Source organism: Oncorhynchus kisutch, linkage group LG11, assembly GCF_002021735.2.
Source record: "Oncorhynchus kisutch isolate 150728-3 linkage group LG11, Okis_V2, whole genome shotgun sequence".
NCBI lineage: Eukaryota > Metazoa > Chordata > Actinopteri > Salmoniformes > Salmonidae > Oncorhynchus > Oncorhynchus kisutch.
Window position 1 is genome coordinate 52,387,369 of NC_034184.2, and position 25,327 is coordinate 52,412,695.

A 25,327-nucleotide genomic window follows, 5' to 3' on the forward strand; every position below is an offset into this window, starting at 1 on the left:
TAGTGGTTCTAGCTGTACCCTGAATAATCAACCATTTGGACCAGTTACGTTACAAATGGTTCTCTCTCTAGAGACCAAGCAGGCGGAAGGTGTTGAGCCGAACATCATGAATGGTTAGACTCCACCAGACCAAAACATGCCGGGTTGCTACTGGCGTGTAAAATGGTTTAAAACTACTAGACCAGAAAATGGTAAGGCTCTGTTGGGGAATAATCAGAATTAGTTGGTAACATAGGTAAGATGTTTTATATTCATCATATGTTTGTAAGTTACTTCTCATCAGAATGTTTATTTTTGTATAATACTGTGGCGGGGTTTGCAGTTATCTGGTCTCTGTCAAGACTAAGTTATTTGGGCCGCAGAGGGGGGGAGAGGTCAAGCGTGTATCTCTTGGCTCCACAATGTCTGTGTGCCAGTCAATGTGTCTCTGTGATCTTGTCAAGATAGGGTGGATTTGATATATGCCTGTTGATATGGAGGATTTGTTTAGGTTCTGAGTTTGAGAAAAGAACATAGTTTAGGAGACAAAGCTGAACGATAAATTATGCCTAATGCTGTCTGGCTATGTGTGTCTTTGCTATAAAGGATCTCAGTTGCAATGTGTAAGGGACTCACAGAATTCATTTATAGACACTGAATTGATCTGAGAGTCACAGGGTTGTGATGGAGCTCATATAATTAAAGATGGATTTTGTGATAACTAACTCTTGACTTGTGTGTAGTTTGCTCTCATGATTTGGTAAATACAGGAAATTTCCACAACATCCCTCAAACTCTCAACGAGTGGCGGTGAAAACTAGACTACACATTCAGTCAGCAGGTGTATATGTAATATAATTCCTTTCACCACCATAGATACCTCAAAATGATCTATTCTAACAAGCATCTCTGAACACCGCGTGGTACACCTTTGGAGGAACGGTTCTAACAGACACTCCGAGACCAAGAAGTTACGACTACAAACAGCATGGTGACCTCTGGTGGACAACCAAAGACTTTGTCGACTGACTGCCCATAAAATAGGCCTGGCGATTTCAACAAAGAGAGACGACAAAGACATACACGTAAATATGTACATTGCATTTCTAAATCCGAATGAGCGATTGTTAGGGTGCTAAATATACACAATGAGCATATTATGTACGATAGTTGAATTCCTTTGCCTCTCCTCTCACCCTTTCATTGTGTAACCAGCTGTCATTTCGGGAAAGTCCACCAGGGACTTTGCATTGCATTATGTTAGTAATCAACGTATAATATCTCCTGTGTGTGTGTTAAAGTATTTCTGTGTGATTATTTAGTAAATAAATTAACTAAGCCAATTTGTGTATCGCTGAGTCATTATGTAGACCAGGGTTTGTGTAGATTTATAGAATATTACGACGTTCAGAATGAGACGGAAATAGGAGCAAATGATTGATGGATGACGGATAGTATAGAGATATTCTGATATTGAGTTAATTCGAGAAACGGAAACTCGTTAAATACATTTCCCATGGTGCCACAGATGATTACTTAATTATGATTAATTTAATTGTGTAATTGAATTTGGTATGTAATTATTTGATGAACAGCCATCCTCACATTAATGATAGTGTTTGCGAGAAGTGCCTGACGTGACTATCATTCTGTTCAACGTCACAGAGAATCGAGTGCAGTTGTCTAGGCCTATCCTACTTGAAATTCACATATCAAAATGTGTTGAAAATGTATTACTATTGTGTTGCAATTAGAGTTGGGTGGTATACATATTTTCGGAACGTTTCTGTACCATACCAGGATATACAGTACTACCGAATGTGCACACAAGGCAGGACATTAAAAAATATATTTAAAAAATGCAGTGCTTCGGAAAGTATTCAGACCCCTTGCCTTTTTCCACTTTGTTAGGTTACAGCCTTATTCTAAGATTTTTTATTTTTATTTTCTTCCTTCAATCTACACAATACCCCATAACGACAAAGTAAAAACAGGTTCAGACATTATGCTATTTTATATATTTTACCTTAAACAGATTTACATAAGTATTCAGACCCTTTACTAAGTACTTTGTTGAAGCACATTTGGCAGCGATTACAGCCTCACGTCTTCTTGGGTATGACACTATAAGCTTGGCACACCTGGATTTGGAGAGTTCTCCCATTCTTCTCTGCAGATCCTCTCAAGCACTGTCAGGTTGGATGGGGAGCATTGCTGCACAGCTATTTTCAGGTCTCTCCAGAGATGTTTGATCAGGTTCAAGTCCGGACTCTGGCTGGGGCACTCAAGGACATTCAGAGACTTGTCCCGAAGCCACTCCTACGTTGTCGTGGCTATGTGCTTAGGGTCGTTGTTCTGTTGGAAGGTGAACCTTGGCCCGAGTCTGTGGTGCCGAGTGCTCTGGAACAGGTTATCAAGGATATATCTGTACTTTGCTCTGTTCATCTTTCCCCTCGATCCTGACTAGTCTCTCAGTCCATGCCACTGAAAAACATACCCACAGCATGATGCCACCACCATAGCACACCGTAGGGATGGCGCCAGATTTTCTCCAGACGTGATGCTTGGCATTCAGGCCAAAGAGTTCTATCTTGATTTCATCAGACCAGAACATCTTGTTTCTCATGGTCAGAGTCTTTAGTGTGCCTTTTACAGAAGGGTATCATAATGGTTAGAGCATTGGACTAGTAACCAAAACATTTCAAGTTCTAATCCCCGAGCTGACAAGGTACAAATCTGTCATTCTGCCCCTGAACAAGGCAGTTACCAAATGTTTCTAGGCCGTCATTGAAAATAAGAATTAGTTCTTAACTGACTTGCCTAGTTAAATAAAGGTAAAATATATAAAACTGAGGAGTGGCTTCTGTCTGGTCACAACTTGGATGGAAAATGACTGAGGATAATAGTGGACGATATAACCACATTTTCAATTTAAGCCTACTAGAAAGTGTTTGCCCCCAGGACTGGCGGGAAGCAAAAGTCATTATGCTACCTAAGAATAGTAAAGCCCCCTTTACTGGCTCAAATAGCCGACCAATCTGCCTGTTACCAAACCTTGGTAAACTTTTGGAAAAAATTGCGTTTGACCAGATACAATGCTATTTTACAGTAAACAAATTGACAAAACTTTCTGCATGCTTATAGGGCAGGACATTCAACAAGCACAGCACTTACACAAATGACTGGATGAGAGAAATTGCTGATAAAAGATTGTGGGGGCTGTCTTGTTAGACTTCCGAGCGGCTTTTGACATTATCGATCATAGTTCGCGGCTGGAAAAGCTTGTGTGTTATGGCTTTACACCCCCCCCCCCTGCTATATTGTGGATAAAGAGTTACCTGTCTAACAGAACACAGAGGGTGTTCTATAAATGGAAGCCTCTCCAACATAATCCAAGTAGAATAGGGAATTCCCCAGGGCAGCTGTCTAGACTCATTACTAATGACATGCCACTGGCTTTGAGTAAAGCCAGTGTGTCTATGTATGCGGATAACTCAACATTATACATGACTACTACAGCAACTGAAATTACTGCAACACTTAACAAAGAGATGCAGTTAGTTTCAGAGTGAGTGGCAAGGAATAAGTTAGTCCTAAATATTTCTCAAACTAAAAGCATTACATTTGGGACAACTCATTCACTAAACCCTAAACTTCAACTTAATATTGTAATAAATCATGTGGAAATTGAGCAAGTTGAGATTACTAAATTGCTTGGAGTAACCCTGGATTGTATATGGTCATGGTCAAAACATATTGATACAACAGTAGCTATGATGGGGAGAAGTCTGTCAATAATAAAGCAAAGCTCTACCTGCTTAACAGCACTATCAATAAGGCAGGTCCTACAGACCCTAGTTGTGTCGCACCTGGACTACAGTTCAGTCGTGTGGTCAGGTGCCACAAAAAGGGTCTTGGGAAAATTGCAATTGGCTCAGAACAGGGCAGCACAGCTGGCCCTTGGATGTACACAGAGAGCTAATATTATTAAAATGCATGTCAATCTCTCTTGGCTCAAAGTGGAGGAGAGATTAACTGTATCTCTACTTGTATTTATGAACGGTATTGACATGTTGAATGCACAGAGCTGTCTGTTTGAACTACTGGCACACATTCATGCATACCCCACAAGAGGTCTCTTCACAGTCCCCAAGTCCAGAAAAATCTAAGGCAGGCGCAAAGTACTACATAGAGCCATGACTAAATGTAACTCTACTGAACATCAAGTAAATCATGAAAGCAGTAAAATTAGATTTAAAAAAAACTAAAATACACCTTACTGAACAGCGGGGACTGTGAAGCAACAAACGCATGCATACACACACGATAACATACGCACTCTGCGCACAGATTTTGTACTATAGATATGTGGTAGAGGTGGAGTAGGGGCCTGAGGGTGCACAGTGTTGTGAAATGTGTGAATATATTGTAATGTTTTAAAAATTGTAAGGCCCTTCTCCCCGATTGCTCAGTTTGGCCGGGCCGCCAGCTCGAGGAAGAGTCTTGGTTGTTCCAAAGTTCTTCCATTTAAGAATTATGGAGGCCACTGTGTTCTTGGGAATGTTCAATGCTGCAGACATTTGTTGGTACCCTTCCCCAGAAGTGGTAGACACAATCCTGTCTCGGAGCGCTACAGACAATTCCCTCGACCTCATGGTTTGGTTTTTGCTCTGACATGCACTGTCAACTGTGGGACCTTATATTAGACAGGTGTGTGCAGTTCCAAATGACGGCCAATCAATTGAATTTACCACAGGGTGACTCCAATCAAGTTTTAGAAACATCTCAAGGATGAGCAATGGAAACAGGATGCAGCTAAGCTCAACCAAAAGTGTTACACAATTTTCGATTACGCTAAGTAGCCAACCTTTGCCTTGCTGACATATTTGCACGTTCTCTCAACCAACTTCATGAATTCACAGACAACACAAAGATTCCTTGATGCCCTTCCAGACTCCCTCTGCCTACCCAAGGACGCCAGAGGACAAAAATCAGTTAACCACCTAACTGAGGATCTCAATCTAACCTTGCGCAATACCCTAGATGCAGTTGCACCCCTAAAAACCAAAAAAATGTCTCATAAGAAACTAGCTCCCTGGTACACAGAAAATACCCGAGCTCTGAAGCAAGCTTCCAGAAAATTGGAACGGAAATGGCGCCACACCAAACTGGAAGTCTTCCGACTAGCTTGGAAGGACGGTACCGTGCAGTACCGTAGAGCCCTTACTGCTGCTCGATCATCCTATTTTTCTAACTTAATTGAGGAAAATAAGAACAATCCGAAATTCCTTTTTAATACTGTCGCAAAGCTAACTAAAAAGCAGCATTCCCCAAGAGAGGATGACTTTCACTTTAGCAGTGATAAATTCATGAACTTCTTTGAGGAAAAGATTATGATTATTAGAAAGCAAATTACGGACTCCTCTTTAAACCTGCGTATTCCTCCAAACCTCAGTTGTCCTGAGTCTGCACAACTCTGCCAGGACCTAGGATCAAGAGAGACGCTCAAGTGTTTTAGTACTATATCTCTTGACACAATGATGAAAATAATCATGGCCTCTAAACCTTCAAGCTGCATACTGGACCCTATTCCAACTAAACTACTGAAAGAGCTGCTTCCTGTGCTTGGCCCTCCTATGTTGAACATAATAAACGGCTCTCTATCCACTGGATGTGTACCAAACTCACTAAAAGTGGCAGTAATAAAGCCTCTTGAAAAAGCCAAACCTTGACCCAGAAAATATAAAAAACTATCGGCCTATAGTCGGCCTATATCTATCGGCCTATATCCATTCCTCTCAAAAATTTTAGAGAAGGCTGTTGCGCAGCAACTCACTGCCTTCCTGAAGACAAACAATGTATACGAAATGCTTCAGTCTGGTTTTAGACCCCATCATAGCACTGAGACGGCACTTGTGAAGGTGGTAAATGACATTTTAATGGCATCGGACCGAGGCTCTGCATCTGTCCTCGTGCTCCTAGACCTTAGTGCTGCTTTTGATACCATCGATCACCACATTCTTTTGGAGAGATTGGAAACCCAAATTGGTCTACACGGACATGTTCTGGCCTGGTTTAGATCTTATCTGTCGGAAAGATATCAGTTTGTCTCTGTGAATGGTTTGTCCTCTGACAAATCAACTGTAAATTTCGGTGTTCCTCAAGGTTCCGTTTTAGGACCACTATTGTTTTCACTATATATTTTACCTCTTGGGGATGTTATTCGAAAACATAATGTACACTTTCACTGCTATGCGGATGACACACAGCTGTACATTTCAATGAAACATGGTGAAGCCCCAAAATTGCCCTCGCTAGAAGCATGTGTTTCAGACATAAGGAAGTGGATGGCTGCAAACTTTCTACTATTAAACTCGGACAAAACAGAGATGCTTGTTCTAGGTCCCAAGAAACAAAGAGATCTTCTGTTGAATCTGACAATTAATCTTAATGGTTGTACAGTCGTCTCAAATAAAACTGTGAAGGACCTCGGCGTTACTCTGGACCCTGATCTCTCTTTTGAAGAACATATCAAGACCATTTCGAGGACAGCTTTTTTCCATCTACGTAACATTGCAAAAATCAGAAACTTTCTGTCCAAAAATGATGCAGAAAAATTAATCCATGCTTTTGTCACTTCTAGGTTAGACTACTGCAATGCTCTATTTTCCGGCTACCCGGATAAAGCACTAAATAAACTTCAGTTAGTGCTAAATACGGCTGCTAGAATCCTGACTAGAACCCAAAAATTTGATCATATTACTCCAGTGCTAGCCTCTCTACACTGGCTTCCTGTCAAAGCAAGGGCTGATTTCAAGGTTTTACTGCTAACCTACAAAGCATTACATGGGCTTGCTCCTACCTATCTCTCTGATTTGGTCCTGCCGTACATACCTACACGTACGCTACGGTCACAAGACGCAGGCCACCTAATTGTCCCTAGAATTTCTAAGCAAACAGCTGGAGGCAGGGCTTTCTCCTATAGAGCTCCATTTTTATGGAACGGTCTGCCTACCCATGTCAGAGACGCAAACTCGGTCTCAACCTTTAAGTCTTTACTGAAGACTCATCTCTTCAGTGGGTCATATGATTGAGTGTAGTCTGGCCCAGGAGTGGGAAGGTGAACGGAAAGGCTCTGGAGCAACGAACCGCCCTTGCTGTCTCTGCCTGGCCGGTTCCCCTCTTTCCACTGGGATTCTCTGCCTCTAACCCTATTACAGGGGCTGAGTCACTGGCTTGCTGGGGCTCTCTCATGCCGTCCCTGGAGGGGGTGCGTCACCTGAGTGGGTTGATTCACTGTTGTGGTCATCCTGTCTGGGTTGTGCCGTGGCGGAGATCTTTGTGGGCTATACTCAGCCTTGTCTCAGGATGGTAAGTTGGTGGTTGAAGATATCCCTCTAGTGGTGTGGGGGCTGTGCTTTGGCAAAGTGGGTGGGGTTATATCCTTCCTGTTTGGCCCTGTCCGGGGGTGTCCTCGGATGGGGCCACAGTGTCTCCTGACCCCTCCTGTCTCAGCCTCCAGTATTTATGCTGCAGTAGTTTATGTGTCGGGGGGCTGGGGTCAGTTTGTTATATCTGGAGTACTTCTCCTGTCCTATTCGGTGTCCTGTGTGAATCTAAGTGTGCGTTCTCTAATTCTCTCCTTCTCTCTTTCTTTCTCTCTCTCGGAGGACCTGAGCCCTAGGACCATGCCCCAGGACTACCTGACATGATGACTCCTTGCTGTCCCCAGTCCACCTGGCCATGCTGCTGTTCCAGTTTCAACTGACCTGAGCCCTAGGACCATGCCCCAGGACTACCTGACATGATGACTCCTTGCTGTCCCCAGTCCACCTGGCCATGCTGCTGCTCCAGTTTCAACTTCCACCTGACTGTGCTGCTGCTCCAGTTTCAACTGTTCTGCCTTATTATTATTATTATTATTCGACCATGCTGGTCATTTATGAACATTTGAACATCTTGGCCATGTTCTGTTATAATCTCTACCCGGCACAGCCAGAAGAGGACTGGCCACCCCACATAGCCTGGTTCCTCTCTAGGTTTCTTCCTAGGTATTGGCCTTTCTAGGGAGTTTTTCCTAGCCACCGTGCTTCTACACCTGCATTGCTTGCTGTTTGGGGTTTTAGGCTGGGTTTCTGTACAGCACTTTGAGATATCAGCTGATGTACGAAGGGCTATATAAATAAATTTGATTTGATTTGATTTGATGAGCCAATCAGTTGTCAGAAGGTAGAGGTGGTATACAGTAGATAGCCCTATTTGTTAAAAAACCAAGTCCATATTATGGCAAGAACAGCTCAAATAAGCAGAGAAACAATAGTCCTTCATTACTTTAAGACATGAAGGTCAGTCAATGAGGAACATTAAGAACTTTGAAAGTTTCTTCAAGAGCAGTCGCGAAAACCATCAAGCACTGTGATGTAACTGGCTCGCATGTGGACCGCCACAGGAAAGGAAGACCCAGAGTAACTGCTGCTGCAGACGGTAAGTTCATTAGAGGTACCAGTTTCCAAAATTGCAGCCCAAATAAATGTTTCAGAGCTCAAGTAACAGACACATCTCAACATCAACTGTTCAGAGGAGACTGAGTTTAATTAGGCCTTCATGGTCAAAATGCCTGCAAAGAAACCACTGCTAAGGGACACCAATAAGAAGAGACTTGCTTGGGCCAAGAAACACGAGCAATGGACATTAGATCGGTGGAAATCTGTCCTTTGGTCTGATGAGTCCAAATTCGATTTTTGGTTCCAACCGCCGTGTCTTTGTGAGATGCAGAGTAGGTGAACGGATGATCTCTGCATGTGTGGTTCCCACCATGACGCATGGAGGTGGTGAGATGGTGCTTTGTTGATTTATTTAGAATTCAAGCTTCACTTAACCAGCATGGCTACCACAGCATTCTGCAGCGATATGCCACCCCATCTGGTTTGCGCTTAGTGAGAATATAATTTGTTTTTCAACAGGACAATGACACAACACACCTCCAGGTTGTGGAAGGGCTACTTGACCAAGGAGAGTGATGGAGTGCTGCATCAGATGACCTGGCCTCCACAATCACTCTACTTCAACCCAATTGAGCCAACAAGTGCTCAGCATATGTGGGAACTCCAGGTGAAGCTGGTCGAGAGAATGCCAGGAGTGTGCAAAGCTGTCAAGGCAAAGGGTGACCACTTTGAAGAATCTAAAATATATTTAGATTTGTTATACACTTTTTGTGTTACTACATGATTCAATGTGTGTTATTTTATAGTTTTGATGTCTTCACTATTACGCAAGGTAGAAAATAGTCAAAAATAAAGAAAAACCCTGGAATGAGTATGTGTCCAAACTTTTGACCGGTACTGGGCGGGCGGACAGACGGACGTTGTAGTTTGCATCAGAGCATCTGATTTCAGGGCATCTGATTTCTATTGGTGCAGGCAGAACAAGCTATTAGATACAGGCAGGGTAATCACCCTTGAATCCTCCACTTACACCAGCATGTGTTTACATTCCCAGTAGAGTGCATGTCCACTGTTGGGGATGAATCAGAATTAGTTGGGTAACATAGATAAGATGTTTAATTTTCATAATATGCTTGTGAGATACTTGCCATTTAGAATGTATTTTTTTGTACTATAGTGTTAGCCGTTTGCAGTTATCCTTTCTCTGTCAGGGTTCAGTTACTTGGGCCCCAGAGAGGGGAGAGGGCAGGCTTGTCTTCATATGTAAACATATCTTTTAAACCATGTGAAGGGATGATTGAGGGGGGACTGTTAAAATTATTATGAATAAATTAATAAACAATATCCCCATTTTAAATAGAATTGTAACTAAGTAAACTTATACTCTGTTTTATTATATCTGATTAACAATGTGAGTTCATAAGGTGGGATTGTGAGACACGGACAAGGAGTAATTAAAGTTAATGAACAACATTCCAACTAGGAAGAAACGAATGGGTTGTCAAAGTCAAAAAGCTGACTTATTATTAAAGGTGAATATTAAGCATAACTCTGACTGGTGTGTGATTTGCTCTCTCATCATTTGGTAATTAAGGAAATTTCCAAAACACCACAGGAGAGGTCAGCTAACAATTTACCTTCGGGCAGACATACAGCAATGAGCAGAAAACAACCAGACAAAGTCTGAATCTTTCCATCACTTCCAATCTGGCAGCAAGCAACATAGACAAAACTACAATAGGCATAGTCTGCTATGATAATTTGCGATTAAAACATTTAGCATATTACAAACTAAAATACAGTAGTGTTAGACAAGAGAAAGTGCTATATACAGTATGCGCAAAAGAGCAGACTACTTAATAGAGCTTGGCAATATGGACAAAAATCTATATTGTGATAAATTGCCTGAATTGAGATAACAAATAGAACAATAAGTTTAGAACATTAATCTGCAACAGTTTTTTTTTTTATCCTTTAAAAACGACTAGTCGAATAGTTGTGGCCATAAATTGTCCCATTAACAATCACCCATATTAGGAAATGTATTTAATTTTAAACTTCACATTGCTATAATATAGGCTACTCTCTCAACTTTATATTCTAAAGCTACTGTTCTGACTGAATTATTTATAATTGACCCCCACTCCAAACCCAGTAAACTGGCTTCTTAGATACAATTAATGCAAATGGAGTCCCCATCTCCTCAGAATGTCAATAGAGGGTCATGGCACAATTGTGTCACTGAGAGAATGGCCTGTGTGACTGAGCCCCTTCAATTCCAAATAATACACATGCAATTCAATTATTTAGAAATCATCCCATCTGGGCTTCTTTATCTAATAATAGTAAAGGCCAAAGTATTCAAGACAAATATGGCTGAGAACAACAGTGTGTGTTAGTGTCTGCGGGATACTGTTTGTGTCGGTGTAGAGGGAACTAAAAACCAATGTATGCATACATAGGCCAAATTGATCTCTTTAGCATCGCTGTGCGCCTTTCAAATTTTGTAACAATGCAGAGGGCACCATATAGCTCCCCATTGACATGAATGTTTGACGGTAGGTTGGGGCAGGAGGTCCTGTATAAACACAAACTCACTACCTTCACAACAGCTATGCTCGACAGCTCTGTGCTGCTCCGCAAAGGGCAAGAAATAAGAATGCCCTGACTTCTGCAGTCCCGCCTTCTCTCAGCTCGCTGGTTACCATAGCAGCACCCACCATTTTCACTGGTCACGCCCAGGGCCAATTCCTCCTTTGGCCGCCTCTCCTTCCAGTTCTCTGCTGCCAATGACTGGAACGACCTACAAAAATCTCTGAAACTGGAAGCGCTTATCTCCCTCACCAGCTGTCTGAGCACCTCACAGATCACTGCACATAGCCCATCTATAAATAGTCAAAACAATTACCTCCTCCCCAACTGTTTGGGGAGGTGGTACCTGTTATTTATTTAGCTCCCTTGCACCCCAGTATTTCTACTTTGCACATTCACCTACTGCAAATCTACAATTCCAGTGTTTTTAATTGCTATATTGTATTTACTTCACCACCGTGGCCTTTTTATTGCATTTACCTCCCTTATGTCACCTCATTTTCTCACATTGTATATAAACTTGTTTTTGTACTGTATGTTTGTTTTACTCCATGTGTAACTCTGTGTTGTTGTATGTGTCGAACTGCTTTGCTTCATCTTGGCCAGGTCGCAGTTGTAAATGAGAACTTGTTCTCAACTTGCCTACCTGGTTAACTTCTTGTGACTCTCAAACCCGGGAGCGTAATCATCGCCTGACACTAATTAGCATAACGCAACAGACAAATCTTCCTAGAAAATATTCCTATTCATGAAAAATCACAAGTGAAATATATTGGAACACAGCTTAGCCTTTTGTTAATCCTCCTGACATCTCAGATTTTCAAAATATGCTTTACAGCCAAAGCTAGACAAGCATTTGTGTAAGTTTATCGATAGCCTAGCATAGCATTATGCCCTGCTAGCAGCAGGCAACCTTGTCACGAAAATCAGAAAAGCAATCAAATTAAATAGTTTACCTTTGATGAACTTCAGATGTTTTCACTCACGAGACTCCCAGGTAGATAGCCAAAGTTCATTTTTTCCCAAAATATAATTTTTGTAGGCGAAATAACTCCGTTTGTTCTTCACGTTTGGCTGAGAAATCGACCGGAAATTGCGGTCACAACAACGCCAAAAAATATTCCAAATTAGCTCCATAATATCGACAGAAAAATGGCAAATGTTGTTTAGAATCAATCCTCAAGGTGTTTTTCAAATATCTATTCGATAATATATCAACCGGGACAATTGGTTTCTCAGTAGAAGTGGTTGGAATAATGGCTACCTCTGTACTTTACGCAAGATTTTCTCCGGGAGCATCATGTGACCACTTGCGCAATGTAGCCCTCTACGGGTATTCTTCAACATAAATGCGTAAAACTACGTCACAATGCTGTAGACACCTTGGGGAATACGTAGAAAGCGCAAGCTGGTTGATGGCACATTCACAGCTCAATGGGGACTCATTGGCACGCAGCGCTTTCAAAATATGGGGCACTTCCGGATTGGATTTTTCTCAGGCTTTCGCCTGCAACATCAGTTCTGTTATACTCAGACAATATCTTTACAGTTTTGGAAACGTTAGTGTTTTCTATCCAAAGCTGTCAATTATATGCATATTCTAGCATCTTGTCCTGACAAAATATCCCGTTTCAAAAGGGAATGTTTTTTTCCCCAAAAATGAAAATACTGCCCCTAGACAGGTTAAACAAAGGTAAAATAAAAGAATGATAACAAAATGAGAGTAGCATCAGTGTAAAAGAGGGGAAGAAGGGGCAATGCAAATAGTCTGGGTAGCCATTTGATTAGATGTTCAGGAGTCTTATGGCTATGGGGTAGAAGCTGTTTAGAAGCCTCTTGGACCAAGACTTAGCACTCCGTTACCGCTTGCCGTGAGGTAGTGGAGAGAACAGTCTATGACTAGGGTAGCTGGAGTCTTTTACATTATTTAGGCCTTCCTCTGACACCGCCTGGTAGAGGCCCTGGATGGCAGGAAGCTTGGCCCCAGTGATGTACTGGGCCGTTCGCACTAATCTGTTGTGTCTTGCTGTCAGAGGGGGAGCAGTTGCCATACCAGGGAGTGATGCAGCTGTAGAACCTTTTGAGGATCTGAGGACCCATGCCAAATATTTTCAGTCTCCTGAGGGGGAATAGGTTTTTGTCATGCCCTCTTCACGACTGCCTTGTTGTGCTTGAACCATGTTAGTTTGTTGGTGATGTGGAAACCAAGGAATTTGAAGCTCTCAACCTGCTCCACTGCAGCCCCGTCGATGAGAAGTGGGGCGTGCTCTGTCCTCTTTTTCCTGTAGTCCACAATCATCTCCTTTGTCTTGATCACGTTGAGGGAGAGGTTGTTGTCCTGGCACCACACAACCAGGTCTCTGACCTCCTCCCTATAGGCTGTCTCATCGTTGTCGGTGATCAGGCCTACCACTGTTGTGTCAATCACAAATGTAATGATGGTGTTGGTGTCGTGCAGTCATGAGTGAACAGGGAGTGCAGGAGGGGACTGAGCACGCACCCCTGAGGGGCCCCTGTGTTGAGGATCAGTGTGGCGGATGTGTTGTTACCTACCCTTACCACTTGGGGGCAGCCAGTCAGGAAGTCCAGGATCCAGTTGCAGAGGTAAGGTGTTTTGTCCCAGGGTCCTTAGCTACTACGGTGAGCTGTAGTCAATGAATAACATTCTCACATAGGTGTTGCTTTTGTCCAGGTGGGAAAGGGCAGTGTGGAGTGCAATAGACATTGAGTCATCTGTGGATCTGTTGGGGTGGTATGCAAATTGGAGCGGGGGTAAGATTTCTGGGATAATGGTGTTGATGTGAGCCATGACCAGCCTTTCAAAGCACTTCATGACTACAGAGTTGAGTGCTACAGGTCGGTAGTCATTTAGGAAGGTTACCTTAGTGTTCTTGGGCGTAGGCACTATGGTGATCTGCTTAAAACATGTTGGCATTAGACTCGGACAGGGAGAGATTGAAAATGTCAGCGAAGACACTTGCAGGTTGGTCAGCGCATGGTCGCAGTACACGTCTTGGTTATCCGTCTGGCCCTGGGGCCTTGTGAATGTTGACCTGTTTAACAGGTCTTACTCACATCGGCTGAGGAGAGCGTGATTACACCGTCTCTTGGAACAGCTGGTGCTCCCATGCATGTTTCAGTGTTATTTGCCTCGAAACGAGCATAGAAGTAGTTTAGCTCATCTGGTAGGCTCGTGTCACTGGGCAGCTCATGGCTGTGCTTCCCTTTGTAGTCTGTAATGGTTTGCAAGCCCTGCCACATCCGACGAGAGTCAGAGCAGGTGTAGTACAACTCCATCTTTGTCCTGTATTGACGCTTTACCAGTTTGATGGTTTGTCGGAGGGCATAGCTGGATTTCTTGTAAGCTTCCAGGTTGGAGTCCCGCTCCTTGAAAGAGGCAGCTCTACCCTTTAGCTCAGTGCGGATGCTGCCTGTAATCCATGGCTTCTGGTTGGGGTACATACGGTCACTGAGATGTCGACGTCATCGAAGCACTTACTGATGAAGCCAATGACTGATGTGGTGTACTCCTCAATGCCATTGGAAGAATCCCGGAACATATTCCAGTCTGTGCTAGCAAAACAGTCCTGTAGCTTAGCATCGGCTTCATCTCACCACTTTTTAATTGATCTAGTCACTGGTGCTTCACGCTTTAATTGTTAGTCAGATTTGCCAAATGGAGGGCGAGGGAGAGCTTTGTATGCGTCTCTGTGTGTGGAGTAGAGGTGGTCCAGAATTTGTTTTCCTCTGGTTGCACATTTAACATGCTGACAGAAATTTGGTAAACACGGATTTCAGTTTCCCTGCATTGAAGTCCCAGGCTACTAGTAGTGCCGACTCTGGGTGTGCGTTTGCTTATGGCGAAATACGGCTCATTCAAAGCTGTCTTAGTGCCAGCCTCTGACTGTGATGGTATGTAAAACAGCTACGAAATATACAGAAACTCTCTAGGTAGGTAGTGTAGTCTACAGCTTATCATGAGATACTATACCTCAGGCGAGCAATAGCTCGAGACTTCCTTAGATATTGTGCACCAGCTGTTATTTACATAGTCCGCTGCCCCTCGTCTTACTAGACGCCACTGTTCTATCCTGCTGATACAGCGTATAACCAGCCAGCTAGCTAAGTGTCGTCGTTCAGCCACGACTCCGTGAAGCATAAGGTACAGTTTTAAATGTCCCATTGGTGGTTTAATCTTCCGCGTAGGTCATCGATTTTATTCCCCAAAGATTGCAAGTGGTTTATTCGATCCCCTACGAATTCTCAGAAGGCAGCCCGCCCTTCAGCCCCTTTTTCTCCGCAAATCACGGGGATCAGGGCCTCCCGAGAAAGCAGTATATCCTTCGCATCGAGCTCGTCAGACTTGTGAAAAGGGAAAAAAGGATTCTGCTAGTCCGTGGTGAGTATTCGCAGTCCTGATGTCTAGAAGTTATTTTCGGTCATAAGAGACGGTAGCGGCAACATGATGTACAAAATAAGTTTTAAAAATGAGTTACAAACAAGGCAAATAAACAAACAAAAAAACACAATCGGTTGGGGACATGTAAAACGTCTGCCTTCCTCTCCGGCGCCATTTCTGTTCTCGGTGCACTATTTCTATGCTTCATGTTCTTAAGTTTAGTTTTTGTGTCTTTTACACCATCTTCAAAGCACAATATTTTTGGTTATGGAAAATACTGTATTTCACAGCGGTTTAGATGTACAAACGCTTGTTTTGTCACACAAATTGAAAATAGGAGAACTATTTGAATTTTAGCAACCAGGAAATGGTGGAGCGATTTCTGCATATTGCACCTTTAAAATACCATTATAGACAGTATTGTAAAAATCTATACTGGTATGTGAATCCATACAGATATAACTTTAAATACGCCAAGCCCCAATCTCCTCCTAGAACATTTGAGCATCTGCCACAATTACATACGATTTAGTTCTGCGATTCTGAAACTTCCTAAATATGAGCAATAACTGTAAGTCACTCTGGATAAGAGTCTGCTAAATGACGTAAAAACACTCACCAAACAGATTATTAGGTACACCACCCAGGTCATGAAAATGGATCGCTCCTACAGACAGTGAGTCACGTGGCTGTGGCTTGCTATATAAAGTAGGCAGACAAGCATCCAGTTACTGTTTGAACATTAGAATGGGCAAAACTAGTGACCTAAGCAACTTTGAGCGTGGTATGATCGTCGCTGCCGGCCAAACTGCCACCCTCCCGAGTTTTTCAAGCATGACAGTGTCTATCTCGGACCTCCATAATCAACTGGCGGACTGTGGACCGGATCCATAACGGGGTCAATACATACCGGGCTTACCTGGTATCATATAAACACCCAAAAGGTGTGGAAGAACCCATAGAATTACAGAAAATTAGCTTTAAAAAACAGCAACAACAAAATCTCTGCCCCATGCAAAATGTGTTGAATTGCACGAAATTAGGTTAAAATTGCAACATTTTACCTTCCCCAACAAGAGGGGTGTGAACAGTGTTCCACTCCTATCAGCTAAAAATAAGAAGAACCAGCTCGCGGGCACACGATCACCAACACTGGATAATTGAGGAGTAAAAAATTGGCTAGAACATGACAGCATGTTCAGTTTATTTGAGGAGCCAGCGCACTCCCCAGACCTCAACCCAATAGAGCATCTTTGGGATGAGATGGAACGGGTTGTTCACTGCATGAATGTACTGGCATACATTCTGCAGCAACTGCATGATGCCATTGTGTCAGCATGGACCAACATCCCTGTGAAATGTTTCCGACACCTAGTAGAATGCACCGAAGAACTCAGGCTGTTCTGGAGACAAAGGGTGGGGGTCCGACCCAGTACTAGGTGGGTGTACCTGCTAACTGGCCAGTGAGTGTAGTTTACTACATTAACACGTCTCCGCCTGAAAATCGTCCCGCTCCTAAAAATTATGCAAAATGTAGCTCAAGTCAAGTACCCAATCTATTCTACTTCTCTCCATCTCTGGATCTCTTTCAAATTACCCCTAGCCTATTGGCTGATATGTAGCCCAATAATAGCCTACCGGTAGCCTAACATGAAAAATTGGCCATGTGAGAATATCATTTAACCTGTTTATTTAGCTGTTGTGCATTTTGATATTGCCTAGGGTGGCAAAATTGCTGGGACCAGGGCTCCCAAGTTAGCTAAGCCTAAAATAACATTTTGGAACTGCTGTTGGGTGGGACCAGTTGTTGTAGGAGCAGGTGGGAGTTCACCAAAAAAACAGGAGGAAGTGGTGGGTGCGGTATAAAAAAGCTGCGGGAGCAGGATGAAGAAATGAGTCCTGTGCAGACCTATATTGTCACAGTTGCAGTAAATTGTTGCAGAAAATTGTTTTCAGTTCATATAAAATTGTCATATTGGAAGCATTTTGTTTAATAATATTATATTAAGGTTGAGAATCTATTACGAATAGCTGAAATTTGTCTCTATTCTCCATCTGTTTGCTTACCTCACAGGTGCAGGTCAATCGCCGTGGATGTGGTGCCTCCTGCTGGAGCTGATACACTGGTGCAAAAACAGAACACAGTCAGTAAAACATCATGATTACAGTGCTCCCTACAATATTTTAATCATTAGAATACATTTATACTCACGGTAAGATTTCCACACTGGTGGTCTGTATTCATCATGGTCTGAGGAAGGAAGAACATAATATATATATATTTTTTTTAAATCAACATTGACAGACTAACAAAAATCTTTGTTTCCTGATTTACAGTGCCTCCAGGTGGCCATTGTATCACACTACACTTAAACTGTGCTGATTAAGCCACCCTGACAAATTTGATTTGCTACATCGACAGCAAGTGAACAGATTCAGTAACACAAACATCATATTTTTTACAAAAAAAAATTATTACACTAGCGGGCCTTTAGCACATCTGAATTGCCTTTGAGAATAATATAGGATACTCATTTTAGGCTACACGCAAGATACTTTGAGACTAGCCTAATCAACAATACCAAACTAATGCAGTGGATTTTATGCACATTCACAATAAATCTAGCATTAATATTAGCTTACACTTATTGTACAAGAGAAGTAAGAGCATGCATACATTAAAACATTTATACATCATGGTGCCAAACCAAACTGTTTTATGGGGGCATGGAATTGACTTTTCATATTACACTTTTTTCAGCGCAGCTCATCTCGCTAAAAAGGAGGTGCAGCTGGCCCCAAGACGCAGTATCTGGCCATGGAGTTATGACATAGCCTCCGCACATCCATCCATGTTGGTGGTGGACTGGCAGTAAATGCACCATTTTGTTGTCATTTAACTCATAGAGCAGAGTTCAAGGGATAGTTATGCTCTCCTTTAATGCCTCAGCCACATAGCAGTGTAGGAAGCATAAACATAAAAAAGAGGCAGAACACAACTATTCTAACACGTCTGGCATTGTTGATATGGTCGCTCTGTCTCCACTCATAGGAACACATCCTTACAAAAAATTACCACTGTTCTATACTAAACCGTACCACTACTGTAGCACATGCAGTTTGGGTAAATAACATTGCCTAGGATACCTTCAAAAGATAGCTACTACTTTACTACTGCCAAAGATTTGAATTAGGCTACTTCAAGGATGTTCTGACCTTCAAAAAACGAATGCACTACAGACTACTGCAGACTGTGCTTTTAACCACAACCCACATCCTGAAAGGACTATGGCATGCGTGTTCCAACAGAATACACTGGATCTGTCGGAAGCACAGAGCTTCCCGTTTCATCCCCCACAGCCTGGATGTCAGATCTATCTTAAACTTGAAATGCAATACATTTCCTGTCCCCTAACTTATTTATGCATTTTATCTCCCTTTCCCAGTCGGACCAAAAGTGACAGACATGTCGATGCCTACCCCTGTATAGCATCCCCCTATCATTGTCGCTAAATTGCCAATATTTTTTGTTTGATGCAACAACAAAAAACACGGCAATAGCCTGTAGTCTACTATTCCAGCTCTTGAAAAGTGTCCTTTGCCAATCATCACAGACAAGCTGACAAAGTGTGTCATTCAACACCTTGTGATGCCCTCTGGTGATCAAGAGGTTTTGACATGACCTAAAGGGCTGTAACGCTAATAATGACTAGACTAAACTGTTAGTTAGCTAGCCAACATCGTATCTACAAATCTGCTGACCCAAAATACGTTTTCATCTCGCGCGAAAGAACTCTATACAGGCCTCCCGACAAGGCCAAAAAAGGTAGCTGGATAGCCAAACACTGACCACATTTCGATAGCATAACATTTGCATATCTGTCACATGCATTACTTGGAAGATGACGTTAAAGCTGGCATTGGAAATAGAAATGTATCAAACTGACAGAAGCGAACAGTTTACTAGCTGAACTTAACTTACCAAAGACATTTAGAGCCATTCTTGGTGCTTTAACTGATGCGCAATAGATGACAATTTCCACCGCAGTTTAGAAAGCTGATAATGGGAATACAGTGAATACATATTAATTTGCGAGAAAACATTAGGCAAACAAGAAAATGTTAAACTGTATAAACCGTTTCTACTACAATAACAGAGCCAGTCCAGGCTAGCTAGCGTTAACTACTTAACGTTAACGCGTTTGCTCACACTGTGAGTCACCGCTACGCTAGAGCCGCCGACTTCATGGCAAAAATAAACAAATACAAAGATCGCGAACAGGCGTAGATGCAAACATAAATTTATCTGCATTGGGGATAAAGCCAATATGTACTCTATCCGATGCATATAGACAATATAGTTGAGCCCAACACATTGTACTTACACCACATCACCGTATCCATCTATAACGAAGTCGCCATCTTGTGATATCACGTGACCATCACACTCAATTTTAGGCCAAAGTGTTCCCATGGTTACCATGTGACGCTGCTCAGAATAGGATGGGGCAGGGTTAGTTCTATCTGGGATCCTTAGGATGTCCCTACCCATTTTAAATGTCAACTTCAACGGAGTAACGTCAGAGTTGGGAAGTCCCAAGGATCCCGGAAAGCATGGACCATCAGCAGCAATCCAGTTAATTCCACCATGTGAGAAGGAGAGGATCCATAAGCCTAATGCGTGCAATGTTGCCTAGTACAGGCAATGTTTGAGCTATCGAATCATAGATCCTGCAATGCGGAGGCAAGAGCACTACTTCCTGTGCCACCGGTCATACACACGTACACATTGATTTTGTGTTGTAGATATGTGGTAGAGTAGAGGGCTGAGGTGCACACACTTAATATGTCGTGAAATCTGTTGTGTGCATTGTAATGTTTTAAAAAAGTTGTATAACTGCCTTCATTTTGCTGGACCCCAGGAAGATGAACAGAAATGCAAAATACCTTTGGAAGGTGTGTGCTACCAACTCGATCTTGTAGGATCATGAGCAGGATAGCCAGATAAAGCCCAGGCCTTGTGCCATAATACCATAATAGCAGTCGTTTTATTACACATGTAGGCTGTAGTTGGCAGCTAAGAGCTGAAATAGATACAAAGCATATAAGTATTTAAACAAAAACAGTTAAAAATCAGGATGGGAGCCGAAGCAGTTTGTTTTTGGAAGTGTGAATGGGCTGAGCGGTTGAAGAATAATGGTCATAGCCAGGGGGGGGGGGGGTCATGATCAGACAGGTCCAAAGCCATTTATCAGCACAGCTCGCCGTCCACTCACATACAGCCAGTTACAATAATCACCCCTTCCCTGTCTTACAGCATCCTCCTTTGTGCCAAGCCAAAGCTAACAGGTATGCTCCAACAAAGGGTATCCCTGTACTACAAAGCAATGCAAGCGATAATACGGGTGTAACAGTTGTTAAAGTACTATGTGAATTTCACCAGGTTCATATATTAATATGTTGTGTTGATTTGTTATGCATGCCTGCATCCTGGGAGAAGGGGAGTGTGTACTTACGTTTTGCCCTGCGTGCTCGTGCTCAAATCATTTTGATGCACTGAGAGAGGTAGGCACACTTTTTCTGTCTCCAGAAAAGTTTGATTATTTTAAGTACAAAGTCATACACACAGTGTTTTGTTCATGAATAATGATGTATATTTAGAGGTTACTTATAAGTGGATGGTATTGTTAAGATGCACTTGTAATTGTACTTTTTAGGATCATATCAACATTCTGAATTCAACATGTGGTTAATAGCTAGCTAAGGTATTAGCAGGCTATTGTATGTGTGAACGATGGCTAGCTCCTCGAATGATCCCAGTCCCTCCTTATTGTGCATCTGTTGTAGAAAGAGGCAACATACATGCTCTACAAATATTTTATTTCCTTTTGGATGCAGGTATGTGGTTTTATCTATGTAAAATATGTTATGTATAATAAGGAGAGAGTGTATTAATTTTTGTATTCAAAAATAATTTTGATGCACTGAGAGAGAAAGAGGCGACGATTCTCAGAACATACGTGCTCTACAAATGTTTTATTTCCTTTTGGATGCAGATGCAGGATGCAGAGAGTGAGTTCTGTTTGATTAAAACTACCTGATCTCCAAAGTCCACATTTATAGTCTCTATCAACCACACACAACGCAGAGTTACAGTGGTGCAGTATAGCACCATCTACACGGGGTCAATTCAAAGCCCAGGCACTTGTGTCACAGGGAGTAAGCCTAGTGCTCATGTCTCTGCACAGGATCTAACCGCTGTGAGAAATTTACTTACCGCTATTAATATAGCGCTCAAGAAGTTTATAATCTCAAAATGCAAGTTTGTGATCTACTTCACTACAAAGAGATTGGAAGTGTCTATTCATATGCAATCCAACAGTTGAACTAAATCTCATCTCAACTCTAAAATATTTTCCAAGATCGAGAGGAATGTATGGCGTCAGAATACATTTTCCCCTAGATCTCAGATCAACTTCGCCAATTCTAATGCAATACTGACCCAAGATCAGCATCTCTGGGCAACTTTAACATACATCAAATGGAAGTTCCAAAAGCCCCAAAAATAAATGTAAAGCAGAAACATGTTGACCATTTATCTTCATGGAACAGCAATAGAGGAAATTGTATTACACCGGTGAAAGTTGATTTATTGCAATTAAGAAACACATGATAACCAAAAGTAGTGTAATTTACTTAAACTCACTTGATTGCAACCAACCTGCAGTTAACATAACTATATGCTTTGTTTTGAGCTCAAGGGCACACACTATAGAGAAATACATCTTAATCCAAAATCTGGTGTTCCTTTGAAAGTGTTTTGCAAGGAAATATACAAAATAACTCACATTTTAAATAGTGAAATTTCTGTAATTGGTAACATATTTACAATACATGCCTTCTGATTTGTCATCCTTCAACAAAAACTTGGAAAATGTACAATTTCATGACCAACACGGAACAATTTTGGTTGCTCGAGTAAAATAGGTAGTCACAGCTGTAGTTTCAAAATCATGATCACCATCTGCAGAAGACATATTTACATTGCAAACAGGAACAGGAAAGCAACCATCAAGCAGAACAGACCCATGGCTTCAGAGAGGGCAAATCCCAGGATAGCGTAAGAGAAAAGCTGCTGTTTTAGGGAGGGGTTCCTGGGGAGAAAAACAAGTTTGTTAGATCCATGAATCAAAGCTGTGGGAGAGACTTGCAGCCATAGCAATTGTTAACCATTTTCCTAAACATGTCAAAAAAGCATATGAGAAAAATCAGCAAAGATGCACATTGTTGAGGGTATATAGTAGGGCACCATATCTACTAATGGCAATATTTACCTTGCATATCCGATGATAAGGCTGCCGAACACAGTCCCGATTCCAGCACCAGAACCGGCCACTCCAACTGTGGCAGCTCTAGCGCCAATGAACTTGGCTGCTGTGTCAATGTCTCTGCTCACGCGCTAGTCTGGAAACCCCTCAGTGCTACCTGGAAAAAGGTGCTCTGTGGCACAAGGGCAGTACTAACCAGGGAGCAAAAAATATATATTTGTAAATTTAAATAATTTTTTAAATAATTATTTAAAATTTAAATCATATTTTTTTATATATTTTTGGGGGGACTAAAATGACCAAATTGACCATAAAAACAGCTTGAAGATAAATATTACAAACATGTAAGATTAAGACAACATTCAGATCATTGCAGAGAGGTTCAGTATCATTTAGAAGAGAGGCAGAGGGTTGTTTGAAATGAAATGAATGGACCAAGAGATGAGAGAGAAATAATTATAAACTACTATTTTCATGCCCTACCTCCCTCAAAGATCTGTCCTCAACATGATTGGCAGCTTTAAAGCTGGTAATCATGGTAACTCTGGGTCTTCCTTTCTTGTGGCAGTCCTCATATGAGCCAGTTTCATCATAGCACTTGATGGTTTTTGCGACTGCACTTAAAGAAACTTTCAAAGTTCTTGAAATGTTTCGCTTTGACTGACCTTCATGTCTTAAAGTAATGATAGACTGTAATTTTTCTTTGCTTATTTGAGCTGTTCTTGCCATAATATGGACTTGGTCTTTTACCAAATAACTATCTTCTGTATACCACCCCTACCATGTCCAACACAACTGATGACTCAAACGCAATAAGAAGGAAAGAAATTCCATGAACTTTTAACAAGGCACACCTGTTAATTGAAATGCATTCCAGGTGACTACCTCATGATGCTGGTTGAGAGAACACAAGGCAAAGGTTGCTACTTTTGAAGAATCTCATATATAAAATATATTTTGATTTGTTTTAACACTTTTTTTGGTTACTAATCAAATCAAATCAAATTTATTTATATAGCCCTTCGTACATCAGCTGATATCTCAAAGTGCTGTACAGAAACCCAGCCTAAAACCCCAAACAGCAAGCAATGCAGGTGGAGAAGCACGTTACTACATGATATGTGTTATTTCATAGTTTTGATGTCTTCACTATTATTCTACAAAGTAGAAAATAGTACAAATAAAGAAAAACCCTTCAATGAGTAGGTGTGTCCAAACTTTTGACTGGTACTCTATATTGTGTTTAATGTGTATTTTATAATGCATTATACAGGGCACATTTGGAAAAGAGACCAACATCCTCCGACGAACCATCAAACAAGCAAAGCATCAATACAGGACTAAGATCAAATCCTACTACATGGGCTCTGATGCTCGTCGGATATGGCAAGGCTTGCAAACTAGCACGGATTACAAATGGAAACCCAGCCGGAGCTGCCCAGTGACACGAGCCAACCAGACAAGATAAATGCCTTCTATGCTCGCTTCGAGGCAAGTGACACTGAACCATGCATGAGAGTACCAGCTTTTCCGGATGACTGTGTGATCACACTCTCCATAGCCGATGTGAGTAAGACCTTGCAACTAGTTAACCTCTCTGCGCACCGAACCCGTTAGCGGGATTAAATTCGACAACATACGTTGATCGCTACATAAATAGTTATATTAAACATTCATGGAAATACAAGTATCTCACATGTTTCGAAAGCCTAGAATCTTGCTAATCCAACTGTTGTCAGATTTTTAAAAGGATTTACTGCGAAAGAATATGATGCGATTATCTGAGGACAGAGCCCCATAAAAAAAACTATTTCAACCAGCACAGGCGTAACAAAATCACAAATTGCAATAAAATAAATAGTTTCTTCCTGTTTGTCTTCCTTTATCTTTCTCTGTTTGCAATCCCAATGCTCATTGTTACACAATGAATGGTGTTTTGTTTGATAAAATCCATTTTTATAGCCTAACACGAAACATTTTGTGAACCGCTTGTGTCGTGAATTCCGTCTCATTCAATTTGCGCCAACACATTTGATGTAAATGCACACACTAAACGTGACTTTTCCAGTCATGTTTGGTTTCATTGCAATTAACTGGTTGTTTGTAACACAACCAAACGTGATGGGTCATTTCACGGGACGTATTGACTGAAAGAAACCGATTTGAAGACAACAAGTAATGACATCATTGTGCACCAATGATATGACCACTGTTTCGTTGATTGACTGTATTTTAACCCACTGACCACTGATCGTCTTGAAATTTAGCTTGGTCGATAGCCAATGAGCTGAGGTAAACGGCAATATGTAATGGTTATGTGTTGGAAGACCAACCCATGTAGTAAACTCCGGCGTAAAGAGGGTCATTCACCATTGAAGATTCATACTGGAAGGAGCCGGCATCTTCAGCTGTTTATATATCAATCAGTATGGCGACTAAGTCAGGGAAAGCTAAATCTAAGTCTAGATATACAGATGTACACACACGGGAAAGTGAGACAGATTGTTGGAGGACGATTCATTTAGCTAGCATAGCTTTGATTCCCAAATGGAGGAATTTCTTTTGAACGGAGAGGACATCGTTTT

At 41.8% G+C, this 25,327-nt stretch overlaps 2 protein-coding genes across 2 annotated transcripts in view; both read right to left on the reverse strand.

Moving 5' to 3' along the window:
* LOC109899556 (N-chimaerin) overlaps positions 1–19,889 on the reverse strand; it is a 53,870-nt gene extending 33,981 nt beyond the window's left edge. The window contains exons 1-4 of the mRNA XM_020494895.2: positions 19,800–19,889; positions 19,397–19,471; positions 17,627–17,665; positions 17,482–17,537 (exon numbers count right to left, since the gene is read on the reverse strand). Coding sequence (XP_020350484.1) covers positions 17,482–17,537; positions 17,627–17,665; positions 19,397–19,415 — 114 coding nt within the window. The 5' untranslated portion in view covers positions 19,416–19,471; positions 19,800–19,889. The remainder of the gene's footprint in view (positions 1–17,481; positions 17,538–17,626; positions 17,666–19,396; positions 19,472–19,799) is intronic.
* A 1,452-nt stretch (positions 19,890–21,341) lies between these two features.
* On the reverse strand, positions 21,342–22,965 carry LOC109898820 (ATP synthase F(0) complex subunit C1, mitochondrial-like; the record flags this gene model as incomplete). Its single annotated transcript, XM_031835009.1, is given in 3 exon segments — positions 21,342–22,568; positions 22,749–22,872; positions 22,875–22,965. Coding segments are annotated over 3 exon segments (330 nt in total), but the record flags the coding sequence as incomplete, so codon positions are not given.
* Positions 22,966–25,327: the final 2,362 nt, after the last annotated feature.